The 21,094-nt window shown below is 44.0% G+C and overlaps 2 protein-coding genes and 1 pseudogene across 16 annotated transcripts in view; 1 reads left to right on the top strand and 2 right to left on the bottom strand.

Moving 5' to 3' along the window:
• Nucleotides 1–21,094, bottom strand: part of SLC4A8 (solute carrier family 4 member 8) — a 102,521-nt gene that overhangs the window by 62,449 nt on the left and 18,978 nt on the right. For 4 of the 14 annotated variants that reach the window (XM_079936070.1, XM_079936068.1, XM_079936059.1 and 1 more), the window contains exon 1: nucleotides 15,798–16,545. The exons of 5 other annotated variants lie outside the window; for them this stretch is intronic. In XM_079936070.1, coding sequence (XP_079792196.1) covers nucleotides 15,798–16,199 — 402 coding nt within the window. In that variant the 5' untranslated portion in view covers nucleotides 16,200–16,545. Of the gene's footprint in view, nucleotides 1–144; nucleotides 263–15,797; nucleotides 16,546–21,094 lie in introns of those variants that run through there. 5 more of the 14 variants (XM_079936067.1, XM_079936072.1, XM_079936064.1 and 2 more) reach the window with 3 other exon arrangements.
• LOC307194517 (THO complex subunit 7 homolog) lies at nucleotides 526–2,547 on the top strand. Its single transcript, XM_079937675.1, has one exon. The coding sequence runs from the start codon at nucleotides 660–662 to the stop codon at nucleotides 1,281–1,283; it is 624 nt and encodes a 207-aa protein (XP_079793801.1). The 5' UTR covers nucleotides 526–659; the 3' UTR covers nucleotides 1,284–2,547.
• On the bottom strand, nucleotides 20,464–21,042 carry LOC307194518 (small ribosomal subunit protein eS12-like; annotated as a pseudogene). Its single transcript has one exon. The product of its transcript is annotated as a small ribosomal subunit protein eS12-like (transcript).

Raw genomic sequence — 21,094 nt, forward strand, 5'->3', positions numbered from 1 at the left:
AATTATTTCCCTGACAATCAATTTCCTTTACCAAACCTGCAGCTCTAGCCAGGCTCTCTGATCCCGTAGGCACCATACACATTCCACACTGTCTGGTCATCCAGCAGGTCCTTCCCCAACTCTCCAGCACACCCAAATCCTCACCATCCTTGTAGATCCTGCTCAAATTTCCAACTTCCGGTTCCAATTGTACTGTTTTATAGTTGCCCACCTATGCTCCCAAATAAGGCAACCCTGAACATAAAGCAATCCATTTTCCCAATGAAAAGATTCAAGAACAGTTTTCGAGGCCAAACTTTTAGGGAAGTAGCTAAAATAGTCAAATGTCAATTTACAGTATTTTATTTATCAATTTAGTTTTATAGGCATATTTTAAATTATATATTATTACTACCATGGAATAATCTCCAAGATATAATATTAAGTTTGAAAAGCAAGGTGGAACGGCCGCCCCCTGGGGAGTTCGGGGAGCGCAGGGTCGCCGCTGCCGCCGCCTGCGGCGGCGGCGGCGGCGGCTGCGGCGGCGTGTGAGCGGACGGTCGCACGCGCCGCCGCCTCCATAACTGTTTACCCCGCTGCATTGTGGGAGTTCGACTTCCGTCGCCCGCCAACCGCCGCCAACCGTCGCCTCAGCTTTCGCCGCCGCCGCCGCCCACGCCATGGGGTCCGTGACTGACGACGAAATCATACGGAAGCGTCTCCTAATTGATGGAGATGGCGCTGGAGATGATCGGAGAATTAATCTGCTAGTGAAAAGTTTCATTAAATGGTGCTACTCTGGATCCCAGGAAGAGGACTACAGCCAGTACCAACGTATGCTGCTCACGCTGTCCCAATGTGAATTTTCAATGCGCAAAACTTTGCGGGTATATGATATGAATCTCAGAGAAATGGAAAATTATGAAAAAATTTACAAAGAAATAGAATGTAGCATTGCTGAAGCACATGAAAAAATTGCTGAGTGCAAAAGGCAAATTCTTCAAGCAAAACGAATACGAAAAAATCACCAAGAATATGATGCATTGGTAAAAGTGATCCACCATTATCCAGACAGGTGTGAGACATTAAAGGAACTAGAGGCTCTGCGTAAAGAATTAGAGCATCTTTCACATATTAAAGAAGGTGTTGAAGATACGCTGGAATTGAGAAGGAAACAGTTTTACGTTCTTCTTACTGTCCTCCATGAACTTAATCAAACAACGGAAAATTATGAAAAGCCCGCAAAGGTAGAAGCAGCTCAAGAAACAAGCATGGAAACTGATCCTAAACCACAGACCAACTGACCACTCACCATTCCCAAGAATACTGAAGTAGCAACATGATCTTAGTGTGTTCAGAATTTGTTGTGCTCTTGAGACATTTAAAGTGAGACATTTAAAGTTTTGGCAGTGAACTACTTTGCCTTTAAATATTAATGCACAGTTCATTCATATTTCTTCACACAAAGGAACATGACTTCATTATATATTTGTTTTTATTGAAATGCCTTTTTTGTACTTAAAAGATAGGAAGCAACATCCAAAAATGTTTAATGTTTTCAAGCCAGATATGTTAGTGCTCGTTGGTATTCTAGGTAGTTTTTGGTCACAAAATAAGTGGAAGATAGTGAGAAGGTGGCATTTCTAGGATGTATATGAGAAAATGAGTCAATTTCTGGAAATCGTTACCACTTTTGAAAATGAAGTCCATGAATAGGCTCTCAGGAGGGCTGTGACCTTGTGAAATTAAGTACAAAATGTTTGTGATGTACGCTTATTGTGGGAGAGTTTCCATGATAGTAAGAAGCACTGATAGCAGAGGTAATTACAAGATGCAAAGTAAATCAATATGTATTACTTTCTAGATCTCTGTCCTTAATACTTGAGCAATGTGGTTGTTAAATGTTTTGTTGAAATGTTTTCTCTCTATCGTTTTGTTCTGTAGGAGTCATTTTCAAGAGTCTTGCAAAAGATTTCATGATCTTTTTGAAAAATTAAACTAAATCTGAATCACTTGTAATTGTCTTAAGTATTGAATTACATGTCTAATACTTCTTTAGGTTCCATTCTCATCCATTTATTTTAGTTCAGAAACATGGCACTTTGCATGAATCATACCTTAATAATGTTACATTTTTGTAATTTTAATACAAACTCGTATCTTTAAAAAACTTAAAAAGATGGGGCTTCCCTGGGGGCACAGTGGTTGGGAGTCTGCCTGCCGATGCAGGGGACGCGGGTTCGTGCCCCGGTCCGGGAAGATCCCACATGCCATGGAGCAGCTGGGCCCGTGAGCCATGGCCCTGGGCCTGCGCGTCCGAAGCCTGTGCTCTGCAACGGGAGAGGCCGCGGCAGTGCAGAGGCCCGTGTACCGCAAAACAATAAATAAATAAATAAATGTAAAAGCTAAATAAAAAGCAAGGTGGAGGAAACTGTTTAATTTGCTAACTTTTATCTAACAAAGGGTGTTGGAACAAAAACATCTGCTTACACTTAAAAACATACATAGGAAGAATGAGCGAGCCGTAAAAGATGTTTTTAAATAGTTACCTACAGAGGAGGGAGGGAATGGGGTAAAGAAGATAAGGATAGAAACTAAATTTCTTTGAAGATAACTTATTTTGCACATTTTTTACATAATTTTAAAACAAAATTAATTAATTTTAAAAAACCCAAAATTTTACATTTTAAAAAGCAATTCCCACGAATCAAAAACAAAATGAAAACAAGTGCCAAACTGATGGCATAACTATTCCAAGTAACTTTATACCATAAAGTTATAACTGACTGAACGTTCTTAGAGACATATATCCTAAGAACGTTCTTAGTGACATATATCCTAAGGACAAAAAGCATTTGAAAAGATCTTAAACTGCTTTTTAGTTGTCATATTGTTTGTTGTAGTGTTGGTGTTATTTTTCTGAGACTGTTGTGTACTGTGAGATAAAATAAATGAGTGATTATGTGAACTTTCTGGCACTCTCAGTGTGACTGAGACCTGGGGTTCTCAGAAGGTGTGAAAGCAGATACGGTTGCAGGACACATAGTCCTGAATTTGAATTGGAAGCACTGGAAGTATCAACAATGATATATCTTTAAATGCTTTAAAATCTGTAAATTTATATTTCCTAGCTCCGTCCAGACTAAAGGCCTAGAAAAAATGATCAGCCAATAGTAATAAGTCTCATTAGCACCTAGATTGTGGTCTCTTAAAATGCCATTTTCTCTTAAAAGACATTCAAAGACAACGAGGGTTGTGTCAAAAGGGCTCAGGATCCAACTTAGAGAGGTCCCTTGCCAAAAACAGGACAATTTGAACATCAGTAAGGGTAATAACTGTAACAGATTGAATATATCAAATATGTTTAAATCCATGAGTTCACCATGTCACTTTAAAAATTAGCTAATTGGTCAACATTGGAGGATAATACTAGCAAACCAACTCATTATTTTGCAAAATGGTAAAAATTTATCCCAACTTTCCTATTTAAATTGTACCATAGAGTGGTACCATAGAGTAGATGAGAGAAGTTTCTTATTATAGAAAAGAATAAATGAAGAAGGAATGTTAGAATTAGAACATCGCCATTTTGCAATCCCTAATGGACTGCATTGATTTTCAAGGCCACTAATATCACAAAAAGAGAGACAACCAGACACTGTGTGCCTCCTAATGGGAGACCTTATCACCACGCATGAAGTAATCTCACCAAATAAATTGTCCCTGAATCTGATCAAGACTCTAAATCCAAATACCAATTTACCGAAAATACAAAGAAACAGAGTTCAGTGGGAAAAAAATACCACAGGAGTATAATCAGCAAAATCCAGACTGTGGAAAACTATAGCTATAGAACAAATCCTCTCCCCACCACCTTTTTTAAAATAAATAATTGCAAGAAGAGAAAGAGAGAGAGGAAGGCAAAACCAATAGGTTAAAAGAGACAACAAACCAATCTCAGTATGTGGACTTAATTTGAATACTGATTTAAACTAACTAAAATAATTTTTAGTTATTTATAAAGTAATTTTTAAAGTTATGACATTTGAGACAATCAGAAATGTTTATCTTTTATGATATTAAAGAAATTATTTTCTCTTTAGGTGGTACTATGCTTATTTTTTTAAAGAATCCTTATCTTTTAGTATTCATACTGAAATATTTACAAACGATTACAGATACATAAAACAATATGTTAACTTAGAAATACTACTTTTCTCACATTTTATAAAGTAATGTTATTCAAAATCGTCAGATACATCTTTAACATCAATGTTTTCCTCATTACCATAGATGCTTTGAGTCAATCTCCCAGAGCATGTCAGTTTCACTTCCAGCTAAGTTGTAAAGACTCTCATACAATAAGTCAAGTCCTTTCTAAAGAATAACTTTTAGGTGGAAAAAGCTTACCTTTATTTTAGACTTATTTGTTATCTGTGAATTTCCTGACAGCAGGAGTCACATATTTTCATCTTTTTGTTCTCCTAGAGCCTAATACAGTAGCTTACCACTGTAAGTAGCCTGTGCTCCTATAAGTTACAGGAGGGTAGGTACTGTGTCTTATGTTCACCACTATGTACCTAGCACCTAGTACAATGTCCAGTATGTGGTGGGTATCCAATACATTTTGATGAGTAAATATTTATTAGTTTTTTTAACTCTTTCTCATATGATCATATATTTCCTCATAAAACTTCACATATATGTATACCTATGTACGTATATACGAGTAATTTTTCATGTTGGCTTCCCCACAGGTTTGTAATATCTGGAGGGCAGGGACCAATTAATTACAATGCTTAGTACTGTCCACAGACACCTCACACAGCATAGAACACAGCAGGAATCTGGAGCGGGGCTGTGGTGCAGAGGGAGGGATGACTGATTTCTTGACTCTAAGACTATAAAAGCAAAATATAAAGAGTAAGGTCGATCATCTAAAATATTCAGGTTGAAAATCAACTTGTTGTTTGTTTCCCTAGTTTAGACTGGTTAATCACAGTCTAAAGTCACTGAATAAATGTTCATCCACTTTCTTTGTCCTGCCAAAGAAAACAGAGCCATTGTCAAACACCATCAGCCACAGCATTTGAAAGGTCAGGCTTGAATGTGAATGTGTGGCCCTTGATTGGATCCTGGTTCAAAAAATTATTTTAAAAAACTATAAGGTGCTAACAGAAATTTAATCAACTGGATGGGTGTATGATTATATTAAAGAATTACTGTCAGTTTTTAAGTAAAATAATAATACAGGAGTACATCATTTTATTGCGCTTCACTTTACTACACTTCACAGATATTGTATTTTTTACAAATTGAAGGTCTGTGGCAACCCTGCATGAAGCAAGACTATTGGCACCATTTTCCAACATCATTTGCTCCCTTCATGTCTCTGTGTCACATTTTGGTAATTTGCAATACTTCAGACTTTTTCATTATTATTATATTGTTATGGTGATCTGTGATCAGTGATCTTTGATACTACTATTGTAATTGTTCTGGGGCACCACATACCATGCCCATTTAAGACAGCAAACTTAATCGATAAATGTTGTCTGTGTTCTGACGAGCAGTTCCCCATCTCTCTCCCTCTCTTCAGGCCTCCGTATTTCCTGAGACACACCGATACTGAAATTAGGCCAGTTAATAACCCTACAATGGCCTCTAGGTGTTCAAGTGAAAGGAAGAGTTATACGTCTCTCACTTTAAGTCAAAAGCCAGAAATGGTTAAGCTTAGTGAGGAAGGCATGTTGAAAGCCGAGATATGCCAAAAGCTAGGCCTCTTACACCAAAGAGTTAGCCAAATTGTGAATGCCAAGGAAAAGTTCTTGAAGGAAATTAAAAGTGCTACTCCAGTGAACACACAAATGATAAGAAAGCAAAACGGCCTTACTGTGATGTGGAGAAACTTTCAGCGTTCTGGATAGGAGATCAAAATAGTCACGACATTCCCTTAAGCCAAAATGTAATCCAGAGCAATGTCCTAACTCTCTTCAATTCTATGAAAGCTGAGAGAGGTGAGGAAGCTGCAGAAGAAAAGTTTGAAGCTAGCAGGGCTTGGTTCATGAGGTTTAAGGAAAGAAGCCGTCTCTATAACATAAATGTGCAAGGTGAAGCAGCAACTGCTGCTACAGAAGCTGCAGCAAGTTATCCAGAAGATCTAGCTATCTCAGATAATCGATGAAGGTGGCTACACTAAAGAACAGATTTTCAGTGTAGACAAAACAGCCTTCTATTGGAAGAAGATGCCATCTAGGACTCTCATAGCTAGAGAGGAGAAGTCAGTGCCTGGCTTCAAAGCTGCAAAGGACAGGCTGACTCTTGTGAAGGGCTAATGAAGCTGGTGCCTTTAAGTTGAAGCCAATGCTCATTTGCCATCCCCAAAATCCTAGGGCCCTTCAGAATTATGCTAAGTCTATTCTGCCTGTGTTCTATCAATGAAACAACAAAGCCTGGATGACGGCACATACGCTGACAACATGGTTTACTGCATATTTTAAGCCCACTGTTGAGATCTACTGCTCAGAAAAAAAGATTCCTTTCAAAATATTACTGCTCATTGACAATGCCCCTGGTCACCCGAGAACTCTAATGGAGATGTACAATGAGATTCATGTTGTTTTCATGCCTGCTAACACAACATCCACTCTGCAGCCCATGGATCAAGGAGTCATTTTGAATTTCAAGTCTCATTATTTAAGAAATACATTTCATAAGACTGTAGCTGCCATAGATAGTGAATCCTCTGATGGGTAGGGGCAAAGTAAATAGAAAACCTTCTGGAAAGGATTCACCATTCTAGATGCCATTAAGAAAATTCTTGATTCTTGGGTAGAGGTCAAAATATCAACATTAACAGGAGTTGGGAGGAAGATGATTCCAACCCTCATGGATGATTTTGAGGGGTTCAAGACTTCAGAGGAGGAAGTAACCACAGATGTGGTGGAAATAGCAAGAGAACTAGAATTAGAAGTGGATCCTGAAGATGGGACTGAATTGCTGCAATCTCACCATGAAACTTGAACAGATGAAGAGTTGCTTCTTACGGATGAGCAAAGAAAGTGGTTTCTTGAGATGGAATCTACTCCTGGTGAAGATGCTATGAAGATTGCTGAAATGACAACAAAGGATTTAGAATATTACGTGAACTTAGTTGATAAAGCAGTGGCAGGGCTTGAGAGGACTGACTCCATTTTTTTTTTTTTTTTTTTTTGTGGTACACGGGCCTCTCACTGTTGTGGTCTCTCCCGTCGCGGAGCACAGGCTCTGGACGTGCAGGCCCAGCGGCCATGGCTCATGGGCCCAGCCACTCCGTGGCACGTGGGATCCTCCCAGACCAGGGCACGAACCCTCATCCCTTGCATCGGCAGGCGGACTCTCAATCATTGCGCCACCAGGGAAGCCCCTGACTCCAATTTTGAATGAAGTTCTACTGTGTGTAAAATGCTATCAAACAGCATTGAAGGCTACAGAAAAATCATTCTTGGAAAGAAGAGTAAATGGATGTGGCAAACCTCATTGTTGTCTTATTTTAAGAAATTGCAGTAGCCAGCCCAGCCTTCAGCAGCCACCATCCTGGCCCATCAGTAGGCATCAGCAGCAAGGCGAGCTCCTCCACCAGCAAAAAGATTATGACTTGCTAAAGGCTCAGATGATGGTTAGCATTTTTTAGCAATAAAGTATTTTTTAATTAAGGTATGTACATTTTTAGATATAATGCTATTGCACAATTAATACATTACAGTATAGTATAAACATAGCTTTTATATGTGCTGAAAAACCAGCAAATTTGTGCATCTTGCTTTATTGCAATATTCACTTTATTGTGGTGGTCTGGAATTGAACCTGCAATATCTCCAAGGTATGCCTGTATTGTAATATGGTGATTATGTCATTTTTTAAAAAAAAGGGCCCTTAATCTCAAGTGATACATACTTACTTACATGATGTCTGGGATCTGGAGAATGGGTAGACCCATAAACGAAACAAGATAGGTTGTTTGTTCATTGTTGCAGCCAGGTCATGGTGTACTTCAAGTCTCTCTACTTTGGTATATGCTTAAAATGTTCCATAAATTTCAAATATATTAAAGTTTGCTTAAAATCATAAAAAATGAAAAGAAAGGAACATCAAGGCTCATTGGTCTGTGCTTGCTGCAGATTCCTCACCAGTTGATTATTACTTCCTCTGATACCGTCATTATTTATGGCTGAGAGGATTTCTTAACCATGGATTTCCAGGGTTCCTATGAATGGGCTTCAGAGGATTATGTGTGAGGGTGCATTTTTCTTGGGAGAGGGTCCATAACTTTCATCAGATTCTCAGGGGAGCTTGTGACTCAGAAAATATTAGAATCGTAAGAACCACACTGTATAAGTTTAGGAGAAAAAGGAAAGGAGGGAGGGAGGGAAAGAGAAAGGGAAAGAAGGATGAACTAGAGAAAAGACCCTGTTTCTGTATGTCTCACTGGCTCATGAGAATGACCCACTATGTAAATGTGTATTGACTTGGGTGCCTACCGGAAGGACTAAGTACGATAAAAAGAACTCAGAGGGTTAAATACACATTAAAACATTGAAATTGCAAGGCACATCATGAGAAAGAAAGCACTGTTATAAGGCTTGACAAATGAATGAATTATAGCTGAGTAGCAGACCAGATTCTCACTTACAGTTAATGGACAAGTTAAAAGGCACTGGTGGGGCTGAGTCTTACATAATGGCCCCAGATCCTTGAAGCAGACACAGAGGCTGCAGGCGAGGGAGAAGCAGCAGGCAGTGGAGCCCACCTTGAGCCCTCTCCCTGACCCCTCGCTGCGGCTCCACTCTGAACCTGCAGGGTGGTAGTACTGCCAGACTCAGCTCAGCCTCCCTTCCTGCAATCAGTCTCGACTCTTTCACCTCCAGAGCCCCTTTCATCTTTTTTCTTTAATTAATTAATTAATTTTTTTTTTGGCTGCGTTGGGTCTTCGTTACTGCGCGCGGGCTTTGTCTAGTTGCGGTGGGCGGGGGCTACTCTCCATTGAGGTGCACGGGCTTCTCATTGCAGTGGCTTCTCTTGTTGTGGAGCACAGGCTCTAGGTGTGCGGGCTTCAGTAGTTGTGGCACATGGGCTTAGTTGCTCTGCGGCATGTGGGATCTTCCCGGACCAGGGCTCGAACCGTGTCCCCTGCACTGGCAAGCAGGTTCTTAACCACTGCGCCACGAGGGAAGTCCCACCCTTTCATCTTTTATCCAATGGTTTCAGGTAACACCCTCCTACCCCACCCACCCAACAACAACAAGTACTTATTGAGTTCTGATACACAATCATTTTAAATCAACAAATACAGAAGTGACTTCCAGGGTTCCTAATCAAGAAACTAAGTCACCACAATTAGTACTGGGAACAAATACTTACTGAGCACTTACTGTATACCTAGCATTGTGCTTTACACATCTCACCTCACTTAATCCGCACAACAGTCCTAAATCAAGGCTAAGTAAGATCTCACAAGAGTTAAGTGAGACAGGAGGAACGTCAACTCAAGTCTCTCTGTATTAACATTATATACTACAATGCATTAACATCATACACTAACGTTGCCAAAAGCAAAGAACCTGGTCATTTTAGAGAGCTCTGGTCACCTAATCATGGATCAATGTCCACAGTGAAAACAGCTAAAGATCGTCGTATTATTACCTTCTTAAATCCTTGTACTTCACACTGCCTTTACTGCCCAGAATTCCAATACTTCTCCATCTCCTTATTCACTTCCAACTCCCTCTTCATCCAGAAAGCCCATGAATTCTGACCCCCTGTAGAGCCCATCACTGAATCTGACCCAAAGATCCCCAACTCTCTAACACCCTCAATTTGACTTCCTCAATGAATGCTGACAACCTATAGCAAGAAAAAGGGGTTCCATGAGGATGTATGCAGCTGTTCTAGACCCCCTCTCAGTGGCCGTGAGCTCCTGAACACCCATGAGCTTCCTATTCTGACACTTCAGCAGCCTGCTAGGGGCCTAAAATTCCAAAGTGGCTCTGGTTTCTCAGTGACTTTTTTATTGAACCCTACTTGGAGTCACTCCTGTTCCATACAACTTACTAGCTAGCACATCGTGGTTGGCAGAATAACGGCCCCCAAAGGACTTGCACATCGTAATCCCTGGAACCTATGAATACATTACCTTACACGGCAATGGGGAATTAAGGTTGCAGACGGAAACAGGGTTGCTAATCAGTGGACCTTAAAATAAGGACATTATCTGGATTATCCAGTGGGATCAACGTAATCACAAGAATCCCTAAAAATGGAAGAGGGAGGCAGAAGAGTGCAGCTGGAGAACGAGCTTTGATGACAAAAGCAGGGTCTGAGAGATGCTGTGTTGCTGGTTTTGACTGTGGAGGAAGGGAACTGCAAGCCAAGGAATGCAGGCAGCCTCACGAAACTGAAGAAATTAAGGAAACAGATTGTCCCCTAGAAGCTCCAGAAAGAAACAGCCCCGTTCAACACGTTGATTTTAGCGCAGTGAGACTTGTGCTGAACGTCTGAACTACAGAACTGTAAGCTAATCAATTTGTGTTGCTTTAAGCCAGTAAATCTGCGGTCATTTGTTAGGGCAGCAATAGACACTAATACATACATTAATGGCTTTCTAACTAGCAAAACCAGAGTAAACTTGTTACTACCTTACAGGACACAACCAACCTCTCCATTATCTCAGATTTGCTGCTGTTACCTAGCAGCAGATTTAGAACACATTGCTCCTCTGTGTCCTGATTACCACTGTGGCAGGCTTAACTGAGAGCCCTGTCTACCCTGCCAAGGCAAACCGTCAGCTAAGACAATTATCTACAAGTTCAGAAGGAAGTAAATTTGCAAACTGAATTGTCCCCCCAGCCTGCCTCAATTCTCTGCTTGGCAGGAAAGTCCACACCTCTCCTACTGAAGCTCCCCAGTAGAACTGGTGATGCCAGATAAAGAGAATGCTCACATGTTCCCCAATTCCCACACAGGAAAGGAACACCTAGTGCGTGGGGAGGGGCTGGAGGCGGACGGATTGTACATTGCAAGGCAGTAACAGGAGAAGCTGCTCTGGTTGATACTTTTGTTCAGTAACATTCAGCAAATACATACTGACTGCTTCCCATGAACTGACCATGACCCTCAGAAAAGTTATCCGCTCTCTACAGAGCCATTCGTTCGCTCAGCAAATATTTATTGAGCACAAACACGTGCCAGGGCCGCTGAGCACTAGCCTCTGAGAGTTTTTCAGGTCTACTTTAAAACATAAAGTGTGACTCTCTTCCCATCTGCCAAGCTTCCCAGTTATCAGCCATTCACCAGCATTTGTTATTCTGAAGATTTCTTCAAAATTTCCCGTTCTAAGCCGGCCTGATTCACATAAAAGCCTTGGTAATTGCCCAAATTCACTTGCTCCCCTCTCCACCACTTGCACCCTCTCTGAACCTCCCTGCGCTTCCCAGCACCACTTGGCTCAAGTGCTTCTGGTTTCAACCTCTCCAGCCTTCTCTTCCAAAAATTCTTTCTGCTCAGTTCTGAAAGTGCTGATCGGGAGAATTTTGAAGCTACAAGTTGTCCCTAGTTCCAGTCCAAACTAGGAGCTCTCCCTCAAGCTTTCTGATCTCCTTCCACTCTTACTATCCCTTTTAAGAGCTCACCGACTCCTAAAATTGCAATAACCACCTCCGGAGATCTCATCAAAATTCAATAACGCAGGGCTTCCCTGGTGGCGCAGTGGTTGAGAGTCCGCCTGCCGATGCAGGGGACACGGGTTCGTGCCCCAATCTGGGAAGATCCCACATGCCGCGGAGCGGCTGGGCCCGTGAGCCATGGCCGCCGAGCCTGCACGTCCGGAGCCTGTGCTCCGCAACGGGAGAGGCCACAACAGTGAGAGGCCCGCGTACCGTAAAAAAAAAAAAAAAAAAAAAAAAAAAAAATTCAATAATGCAGGCCTTCATTAACTCATCCTAAACTCCACCAATAGCCACCTAGCTGGCCTCCTTCATTCCAGCTCTTCCCACTCTAATACATCCTTTGTACACCTTGCCACACGTATCTTCCCAAACACGTTTAAGTGCTCATTTTTAATCAGTCACCGGTCCAGGTGTCAGAGACACAAGCCACGGTAATGTAGAGTGATGAAGGACACTTCTTTAGAGACGGCCAGCTCTGCCACTTCTTAGAAGTTACTTAACCACTCTACATCTTGGTTTCCTCATTTGGAAAATAAGCATAATAAGGGCATGTAAGTTTCAGGGTTATTGAGAGAATTCAAGGAGACAATGCATGGAAAGCACTTGGCAGCGTACCTGGCACGTGGCAAGCACTCAAAACAAGTTACACAACCAACAACATGAAAGGGAGCTGGCAGGTTAGCAGCAGAGATGAACATGTAGATTCCACAAGTAAGGGATGGAAGAAGTTATAGCACGTGGTGGTGGTTGTGAGCAAAAAAGAGTGAGTGATAAATTCTGATGATGACGTGGAGCCAGACGTTAAAGATTCCAATGGAATATTCTAGGTGGAGAAGCGGGGAAAAGTTTTCCAGCTAGAATACCTGAGCGAAGGCACAGCAGCAGGGAAAGGAGAGCTTCCGTGTAATAGAGCAATGGCCGTCTGAGGCTCTGGGCTGATACTGACAAGACCAGGAGCGCCTTAAAGAGAAGTACATTGACTTTGGATACAAGAGAGTCGTTCATTCACTCAGCAACTGAGCACAGATTTTATACCAGCCACTGTGCAGATGACAAGATTTTCAACCCGGTCCCTGCCCTCATGAAGCTTCTATTTGAAAAGATAGTAATCAAGAAATCAAAACAAGAACACTCCAGATAAGTTATATATACTATTAAGAAAAGAAAGCAGAATCATATGAACGAGATTAACTGTAAGTCGAGGCCAAGGAAAGCCACCCTGAGGAGGAGGCATCTGAGTTGAGTCACGAGAAGGCCCAGGTAGATGAATGTCCACAGGAATGACAAGAACAACGCTGTTGAGGCCTGAAGGAGCTGGTCATATTAAAGGAACGGAAAGATAGCCAGTGCAGGGGTGCGTGGTGAGAGAGTGGAGGAGAGGTCGTCAGGGTGGGTAGGCAAGGCCCTGGTCACAATGAAGCTTGGTAGGCCACAATAGGGAGTTTGGATTTTATTCTAAAGTGCACTGGGAAGCCACTGAAGGGTTTCCAGATAGGATATGACATCTGATTTGTGTTTTTAAAAGCTCTCTCTGGGGGACTTCCCTGGTGGCGCAGTGGTTAAGAATCTACCTGGCAGTGCAGAGGACATGGGTCCGACCCCTGGTCCGGGAAGATCCCACATGCTGCAGAGCAACTAAGCCCATGTGTTACAACCACTGAGCCTGTGCTCTAGAGCCCGCGAACCACAACTACTGAGCCCACGCACCTAGAGCCCGTGCTCCACAACAAGAGAAGCCACCCCAGCGAGAAGCCCGCGCACTGCAAGGAAGAGCAGTCCCTGCTCACCGCAACTAGAGAAAGCCCGCAGGCAGCAATGACGACCCAACGCAACCAAAAATTAATTAATTAATTAGTTAATTTTTTTTTTAAAAAAGCCCTCTCTGGGACTTCCCTGGTGGCGCAATGGTTAAGAATCCTCCTGCCAATGCAGGGGACACGGGTTCAACCCCTGGTCTGAGAAGATCCCACATGCCGTAAAGCAACTAAGCCCTTGTGCCACAACTAATGAGCCTGAGCTCTAGAGCCCGTGAGCCACAACTACTGAAGCCTGCGTGCTCTATAGCTTGCATGCCACAACTACTGAGCCCACGTGCTGCAACTACGGAAGCCCGTGCACCTAGAGCCCATGCTCCACAACAAGAGAAGCCACCTCAATGAGAAGCCCACGCACTGCAACAAAGAGTAGCCCCCGCTCGCCGCAAGTAGAGAAAGCCTGCACGCAGCAACGAAGACCCGACGCAGCCAAAAAAAAAAAACTCTCCCTGGCTGCCATGGGGCAAGTGGACTGTAGAAGGAAGAGCAGAAGGAAACTGTTAGGAGCCAGCACAGTAGTCCAAACCAGAGAAAACAGCCTAGACTTAGGTTATTTAGATGTGATGCCTGGAATCTCAGTTTACACCAAGTTACACAGTCTGCTCACTTTCCAACGCCCGCTCCCTTCCACACAGCTCAGTTGGCACACAGGAGGCTTAGTTGGTAATTTTCAGTCGATTGACTGTGTCTCCCCCAAGTCACCCCCATTTCCTTTCCTCCTTCTACTCTTGTTTCTTTTCCACCCTATATCTCAAGTACCCATTTGCCCATCACCTGACTCAGCCTTTACGAGGTCCTGCTGTTTCCACTCTATTCTTTGCTCTCTCATCACCCCACTGCCCACAAAAGTTTCATGAACTAGATATAAAAGAGATAATTATTTTCTGTCCTATCCCAGAAGCACTCAGGAATTACCATTTTCACAGAGCACTAACAGAAGCCTGGGGGTTATTATGATCTTGACAATACAACTGGAACACATTCTGCATGTTAAGGACACTGTCTCCTCACATTCGTTCCAGCCTGTTCTCCCTGCTGCAGCCAGAGAAATCTTTCAGGAGGAGAATGTAATCATGATCTCATTAGCTCTCATTCTCTCTCTGGCTCCTCTCTCTTTCTCTCTCTCTATGTTATGACCCCAGAGTACATCTCACACCATTCCCCTCATTGCTCCCTATGGCTCCATCCACAATGGCCTTCTTTCAGGTCTTCTAACCAGATGTGCCTCCTCTGCTGTTCTTTGTCTCCAAAGCCCTTTGATCTCCCTCTTCCCTCAGTTGACACTTATTCTTTAGATCTTTGCCCAAATTTTCTTCCTTAGCAAAATCTGTGATCTGAGACCAAAGCTGGAACCATTGTGATATACACTCACAGCACTGCCTATCTTCCTTTCTAAGCACGCATCACAGTTTATAAATAATACATTTATTTTTGTGACTGATTAAAATGGTTATTCACACACACACAAACACACACAGACACACTCAATGGGATCATCTAGTAGTAAACTATTACCAGGAAGAAGAGGAGTGAGTCAGTGATACCCATTTTGCTACAAACTCAAGTTTTCTCTGCCTCTTTACAGAAACCATCCTGACGTCAACATGACCCTTGTTTCAAGACCTGTCATCCTTCTGAGAAGGTCCATCATTCTCTTCACAGCCCTCCACTTCAGACTTGACCTCCCTTCAACACCTCTTTCAGAGCAGTAACCACATCGTCACGTGATGGGCACAGGAAAGGGGGGAGTGAGAATTCAATGAGCTCCCACTCCTATACTGGTTGCCACACAATAAACATCATTTTACAGAGCTCTTTCACAAACAGCACCTCATTTCGTCCACAAAATCACCCTGTGAGGTAAGCAAAGCCGATAATATCATTCCCATTTTGCTAGATGCGGAAACTGTGGTTCAAAGAGGCAAGTGACTTACTCAAGGTCACAAAGCCTGTGAGAGGCAGATGTAGGATTTGAACCTACAGTCTCTGACCCCTAGTCCAATGCTTTACCTTACATTAGCCACCCCAACAGTTGGGTTATCAGCTACTTAAACCTAGTTTCCTCATTCCTTTAAATAAACACCTGTTCCTGACCCCTTAATACTTCCCCAGCCCGTTTCCACTTCCCTATCCAGAACTTGACAGCTGGCTGTGCAACGGGATGGAGGGAGTCATAAAGTTGACCACACTGACAAGGGTTAGGGTTTGGTCTCAGCCTCAAGTCTTTTCCAGCTCTTCCTCTGAGCCAGTGAGGAACCAGAAACCCCCTGAAAGAAAAACACAAAGAGGAGACATGCCTCACCAGAGCAAGGTCCCTGGCTACCCTTTCTCCCACGTTCCAGCAGGACACGGCAAGGCCAGAAGCCAGCCTCTTTCCCAGCAAGGAGGATCCGAGGAGAACAGAGGTCACCGGCCGCGGGCCGTCAGGGCTCCTCAGCCGGCCACGCAAAGGATGCGGCTCCCCCTTTTGGCCCAAGGTCACCCATTCGCAGCCCGGGCCCGATCCCCGACCGCCCCGAGCGCCCCCTGGTGTCCCGAGCTGGCCTCCCCTCGCCCTCAGGGAGTGGCCTGCGGAGCCCCGACTCGGGGGCAGAGAAAGGAGGGTGGGCAGAGGATGAGGAGGCTGAGCCCCGGGGAGGGGCGGGAGGCGGGGCCCTACCTGATAGCTGAGGACGCCGTCCGGCTCGTTACTCCCGGCCCGCATGGCGGAGCCCAACTAGGTCTCGCCCGCGGGCTCCAGGCCGAACGTCAGCAGTCCAAGCACTCTGGTCAGGTTTGAGGAGATCGCCCGAGCGGCGACCCCTACCCTGGAGCCAGCAGTCAACCATCAACCGCGGCCGCCTCCTCCATAGCCGCCGGCCCGCGAGGCCTCGCCGCAGCCAATCAACGCGCGGCCTGTGCGGCCAATCAGGGCGCGGAGCACCGGAGGCCGCTGTCCGGCGGTACCCTGGACTACCAGGAGGAGGAGGAGGGAGCCGGGAGAGCCAACCGCTCCGGGGCCCGGTTGCCATGGAAACCGCCTCCCTCCCTTCAGGGGCCTCTAGGTTTGAAGGTCCTTCCGACTGCTTGCTAGAGATTGAAAATTTCGTGGTTCTATTTGTAGATGCACCTGACCCTTGAAAACTGAGAAAGTGTCGGTTTTGTCTATCGTGATTTTGTTCTTTGGGTGTTGATTTTTAAATTCTGGGGAACCATCCCTTGGGGTTGCAGAAGGAAGGAACTGAGGGTGAGGGGGAAGGGCCTTCTAAAATTACTTGTTAATCCTCGAGCTAGCGGTCAGCTTAAAGAGTATTAACGAGAAGCAGGCAGGCAGTGATCCGATCCCCTCCATGGACTCACTGCAGTTTAGGTCTTCTCCCTGGGTCTCAGGTTGACAGTACAAGCACAGAGTTGAGCTAAGGATGATTGTTGAAATAATGCCACAGAAATGCTTCCAGCTTTTCCGAGAAATGATCTAAGGCAAATTATTTAACAACAGAAGAACTACTGATCTAAGGCAAGGTTAGAAACCCACGAGTAACACATTCAGTTTGATCTGGGTTTAAAAGAAAAGAGAGGCTGGCCATGATCCAGCCAATTCTCTGTCCCCAAGAGGAGGAAAAAGGGGTTTTTGCTTTATGTCCACTATCAGACTGTAGGTGAGTCCACATTATTAAAGGAAAAAGAACAGTTGCAAATCAGCCTCCAAAGAAGCTACATCTGGGGAAAATAGCATGGTTGGTGCATGTTAAAGTTTCAACCCCTGCATACCACTCCTTATGTTGGCCCGAAAATCTGAAACAAGTTTGTGCTTCAGTGTCCCTGAGGCAGAACCATGTTCCTGGTCTCTGGTTTAAGGCCTTGGTCCTGTTTCTTAGTGTTCATTGCCACAGTCTCTTCCCTAATTCATCACTTCACTAATCCTGTCCCTTGAATCTGGAATTCACCCCCATTTTTGCCCATCTAAATCTTAATCATCCTTCAAAGTTAGTCTCAAAGGCTACCTCTTCCAAGAAACCTCAACTCTCCCCAACACCCCTAAGAGATGTTATCACTCCCTCCTCTGAATCTTCATAGCACCCCATAACTTTCTTATAGCAGTTACCATGCTGTGGTTAAGTACTTTCATTAAATGTTGACTTTAGCTTACTATAATATTGTAAGTTTTTGAAGGCAAAATTATTTTTCCTATGCCCTTCTGTATACTTCACAGAGCCTCAAAAGAATGCTGGGCACATAGAACATAGCTATAAATATGTAAGTTATACAAGTTGTATAAATATATATACATAATTTCTAAATACATAAGTGAATATATGTGCTTTTAATTCAGTCTAACCAAAAACAAATTGAACACCTACTAAGGACAAGCCCAAATGGCACTGAAGATGCAGAGAAATCTAAAATAAAATACAGGGAGTTCCCTGGTGACACAGTGGTTGGTAGTCTGCCTGCCAATGCAGGGGACACGGGTTTGAGCCCTGATCTGGGAGGATCCCACATGCCGCAGAGCAACTAGGCCCGTGAGCCACAACTACTGAGCCTGTGCTCTGGAGCCCACGAGCCACAATTACTGAGCCCAAGTGCCACAACTATTGAAGCCCACACGCCTAGAGCCCGTGCTCCGAAGCAAGAGAGGCCACCACAATGAGAGGCCTGCACGCCGCAGCAAAGAGTGGCCCCTGCTCGTCGCAGCTAGAGAAAGCCCACGCGCATCAGCGAAGACCCAACGGAGCCAAAAATAAATAAATAAAAATTAATTAAAAAATAAAATAAAATGCATATCTCCAAAGGGCTTACAGTCTAATCATGGAAATAGTATATATGTTAATATGATGACAAGATAATAGAACATAAAACAAGAGCCATATGAGTAATATAAACAACAAAGTTTATAAAAATTCAGAAGAGAAAATGATCTTTATGCCTTGGGACACTTTAGGAACATGACACAGAGGACATGGGTTTGGGCTAAATCTGAAAACAGTCGAGCCAAGGTAAGGAGAGCAAGCATCTCAATTCTTGGGCAAAGATTTAACAGTAGGAATGCACATGACCCATTCAGGATAGCCACAACTTGGACCAAAGCAGAAAGTTATAGAGAAGAGCAGTAGGAAGTAAAAATTGTGGTAAAGAAAAACTATGACCAAATTATAGAGAGCCAGCTAATTAGTTCAGACTTTTTTTTCTCTCATGTGATAGAAAGTAGGACACTGCTGAAAATTTTAAAGAACACTTCCATGCACCAGGCCCAGGGTTTAAATGCACTGTGTCATTTAATATTCCTAACTCTCCATTATTTCTCCATTTCACTGGTAAGAAAACTGAGGCTGAGAAGTTTAGCAGCTTTCTCAAGGTTAAGCAGTCATGAAGCTGGGATTTGATCATTTATTAATTCAGAACATATTTACTGAGATCTGTGTATTCAGCATTGAGTGTTAGGGAAACAGCAATAAAACAAACAGGGTCTTGACCTCCTGAGCCTTACAGTCTAGTGGGGAGACAGCAAACAAGTAAAAAGACAAGACAGTTACAGGTTATAAGACCTGCTGTGAAGTAAATTGCAAAGTTATGTGATAGAGTAATGGGCATGGGGGTGGGGAGAGCTACGTTAGATGGGGTGGTCAGGGGGGCTTCTCTGAGGAGGTGAGGAGAGTCTCATCTGATGAGATGAGTCAAGGATGAATCTGTCTGATTCTAGAGTTCTTGGCCACAATGCAACGCTGTCCTATATAAATGGTACCATTGCTGAAATCTGCCACTGGGGGCAAGATGGGTTAGAGGGGGAAACGTGAGGCAGGGGGTCATTTATACGGACTCTGGTAACGTGGTAATTCAGGAGGGGCCAAGGATGGCAACCAAAGGGAAGATGTGTCCTCCATTCTCCACTCCCTAGAAAGCCAGCTCCCGTGGTACTCTCATGAGAGTGGGCATGAGTGGTCAGGGCAGGGAGAATGAGGAGGTAGAGGATTCCTGGGAGCTCTAGTGGATCTGATTTTCCTCCAGTTCAAATGTAGAAAAAGTCTGAGCCTCTGGCCCTTGACTCAGGGTCAAGAGCCCCATCTTCTGGTCTATTGCGCAAATTACAAAAGGAACTAGGCTGCCCTGAGGCAGCTGCTCTCTGGAGCGCTGCAGATAGGCTCTCCCCTCCCAGGGCTGTTTTGGTCTCTCCTTCCCAAAGAAGTCTAGCTCGCTTGGCTCCAGGGTCCAGGTTCTAGGCTTCCAGCCACTACTGCTCCCTACACTGCTTGGAAAAGTGCAGATACGCTGCTCTCAGCCTGGCCAGCAAAGAGGCGTGGGAGGAGCTAGAAGGAGGATTTTCAGCCAAGGACACCACCTCACACTGATTATTCTTCTAAAGAAAGCAGAAAAAACAGCATTCTTGGCCTAGAAGGAGTCATAAAATGGACAGGAAAATGCAAAATATGGGTAAAGACAGAGACCACACACACACACACACACACACACACACACACACACACACCACAGGGAAGCAAGGAGGCTTGCAGCAACTCTATGAGGTAGGTTCTATCATCCCATTTTACAGATGAGAACACTGAAGACTGAGGCTTAGAGATGTAAGTTGCCCCAGTTCACGCAGCAAGCACAGTTAATAAATGGAGACGCTGAGCTCTCAGCTCAGATGTATCTGATTGCAGAGTGCACACGCTTAACCACCTACTGCCTCCCACGGGACTGCCTGGGCTTTTGTCCTTCCCTAACTTTTGTAGCCTCCCACCCTCTCTTCGTGGCTTCCAAATGTGGCTATCCTTCCAACTTTGTCTCTGCATCCTTCCTTCTCTAATACCAGTGTTCTTAGACTTTGGTGGGGAGAGGTTAGGTCTTGAACCCCCGGGGACATGGTAAAGTCTGTGGGACTCTCTTTTCAGGTAAGTAAAAAAAGCCCCAAATTTTCCACTAGGCACCTTACCTATATTATTATTATTTTTTTAATTTATGAGGAACAAGAGCCCAGTTTTTTTATCGGATCATTTCTTGCATTTGAAGTACTCCTCGATGACATCCTTGGCCTGAGACTCTGCCGTAGTCCTTAACCACCACACAACTGCAACCGACCACATTACAGGGTTCTCCCTCTCTGTCAGTTTTACAGAGGCCAACCCATTCCCCTAGTTTCTTGCTGTCATCAACCTTAACCAGGTTGATCTGGTGCTCAGCACAAAGGGCCTCCACGAACTTGACATACACAGGCTCATCACAGTTGGATGCAAGTACATAAAGATGGGCTGGGCGCTTGTCTAAGGCTTTGGCTGCCTCGCGAATTCCACGGGCTAGGCCACCGTGGATGAGGGCGGTCTTCAGCACCTCTTGCAAAGCAGTGTTAACATCCATTACACCTCCAGCAGCAATGCCTTCTTCGGCCACGGCGGTGGGTTACAGGTGGAGCCGAATCTTAAATGCGCCCGAGCTTCCCCCTCCGCGCGAAGCAGGGAAAGAGCGCCTACATTATTTTTAAACATTGGCTGGAAAACATTGAAATTCTCTTATTCAGAGACAAAAAAGGCGCAAACACAAGAAACTCAGAAGGTCTGAGAAAAGTGTTCTCACATCATTGCAACCAACTTTTCCATCTAAAGCATCTTAATTTCTCCATCAACT

This window comes from Stenella coeruleoalba, assembly GCF_951394435.1.
Source record: "Stenella coeruleoalba genome assembly, chromosome: 11".
NCBI lineage: Eukaryota > Metazoa > Chordata > Mammalia > Artiodactyla > Delphinidae > Stenella > Stenella coeruleoalba.

Coding starts and splice junctions, on each gene's coding strand:
- LOC307194517 (XM_079937675.1), top strand. CDS start 660: ATGGGGTCCGTGACTGACGACGAAATCATACGGAAGCGTCTCCTAATT.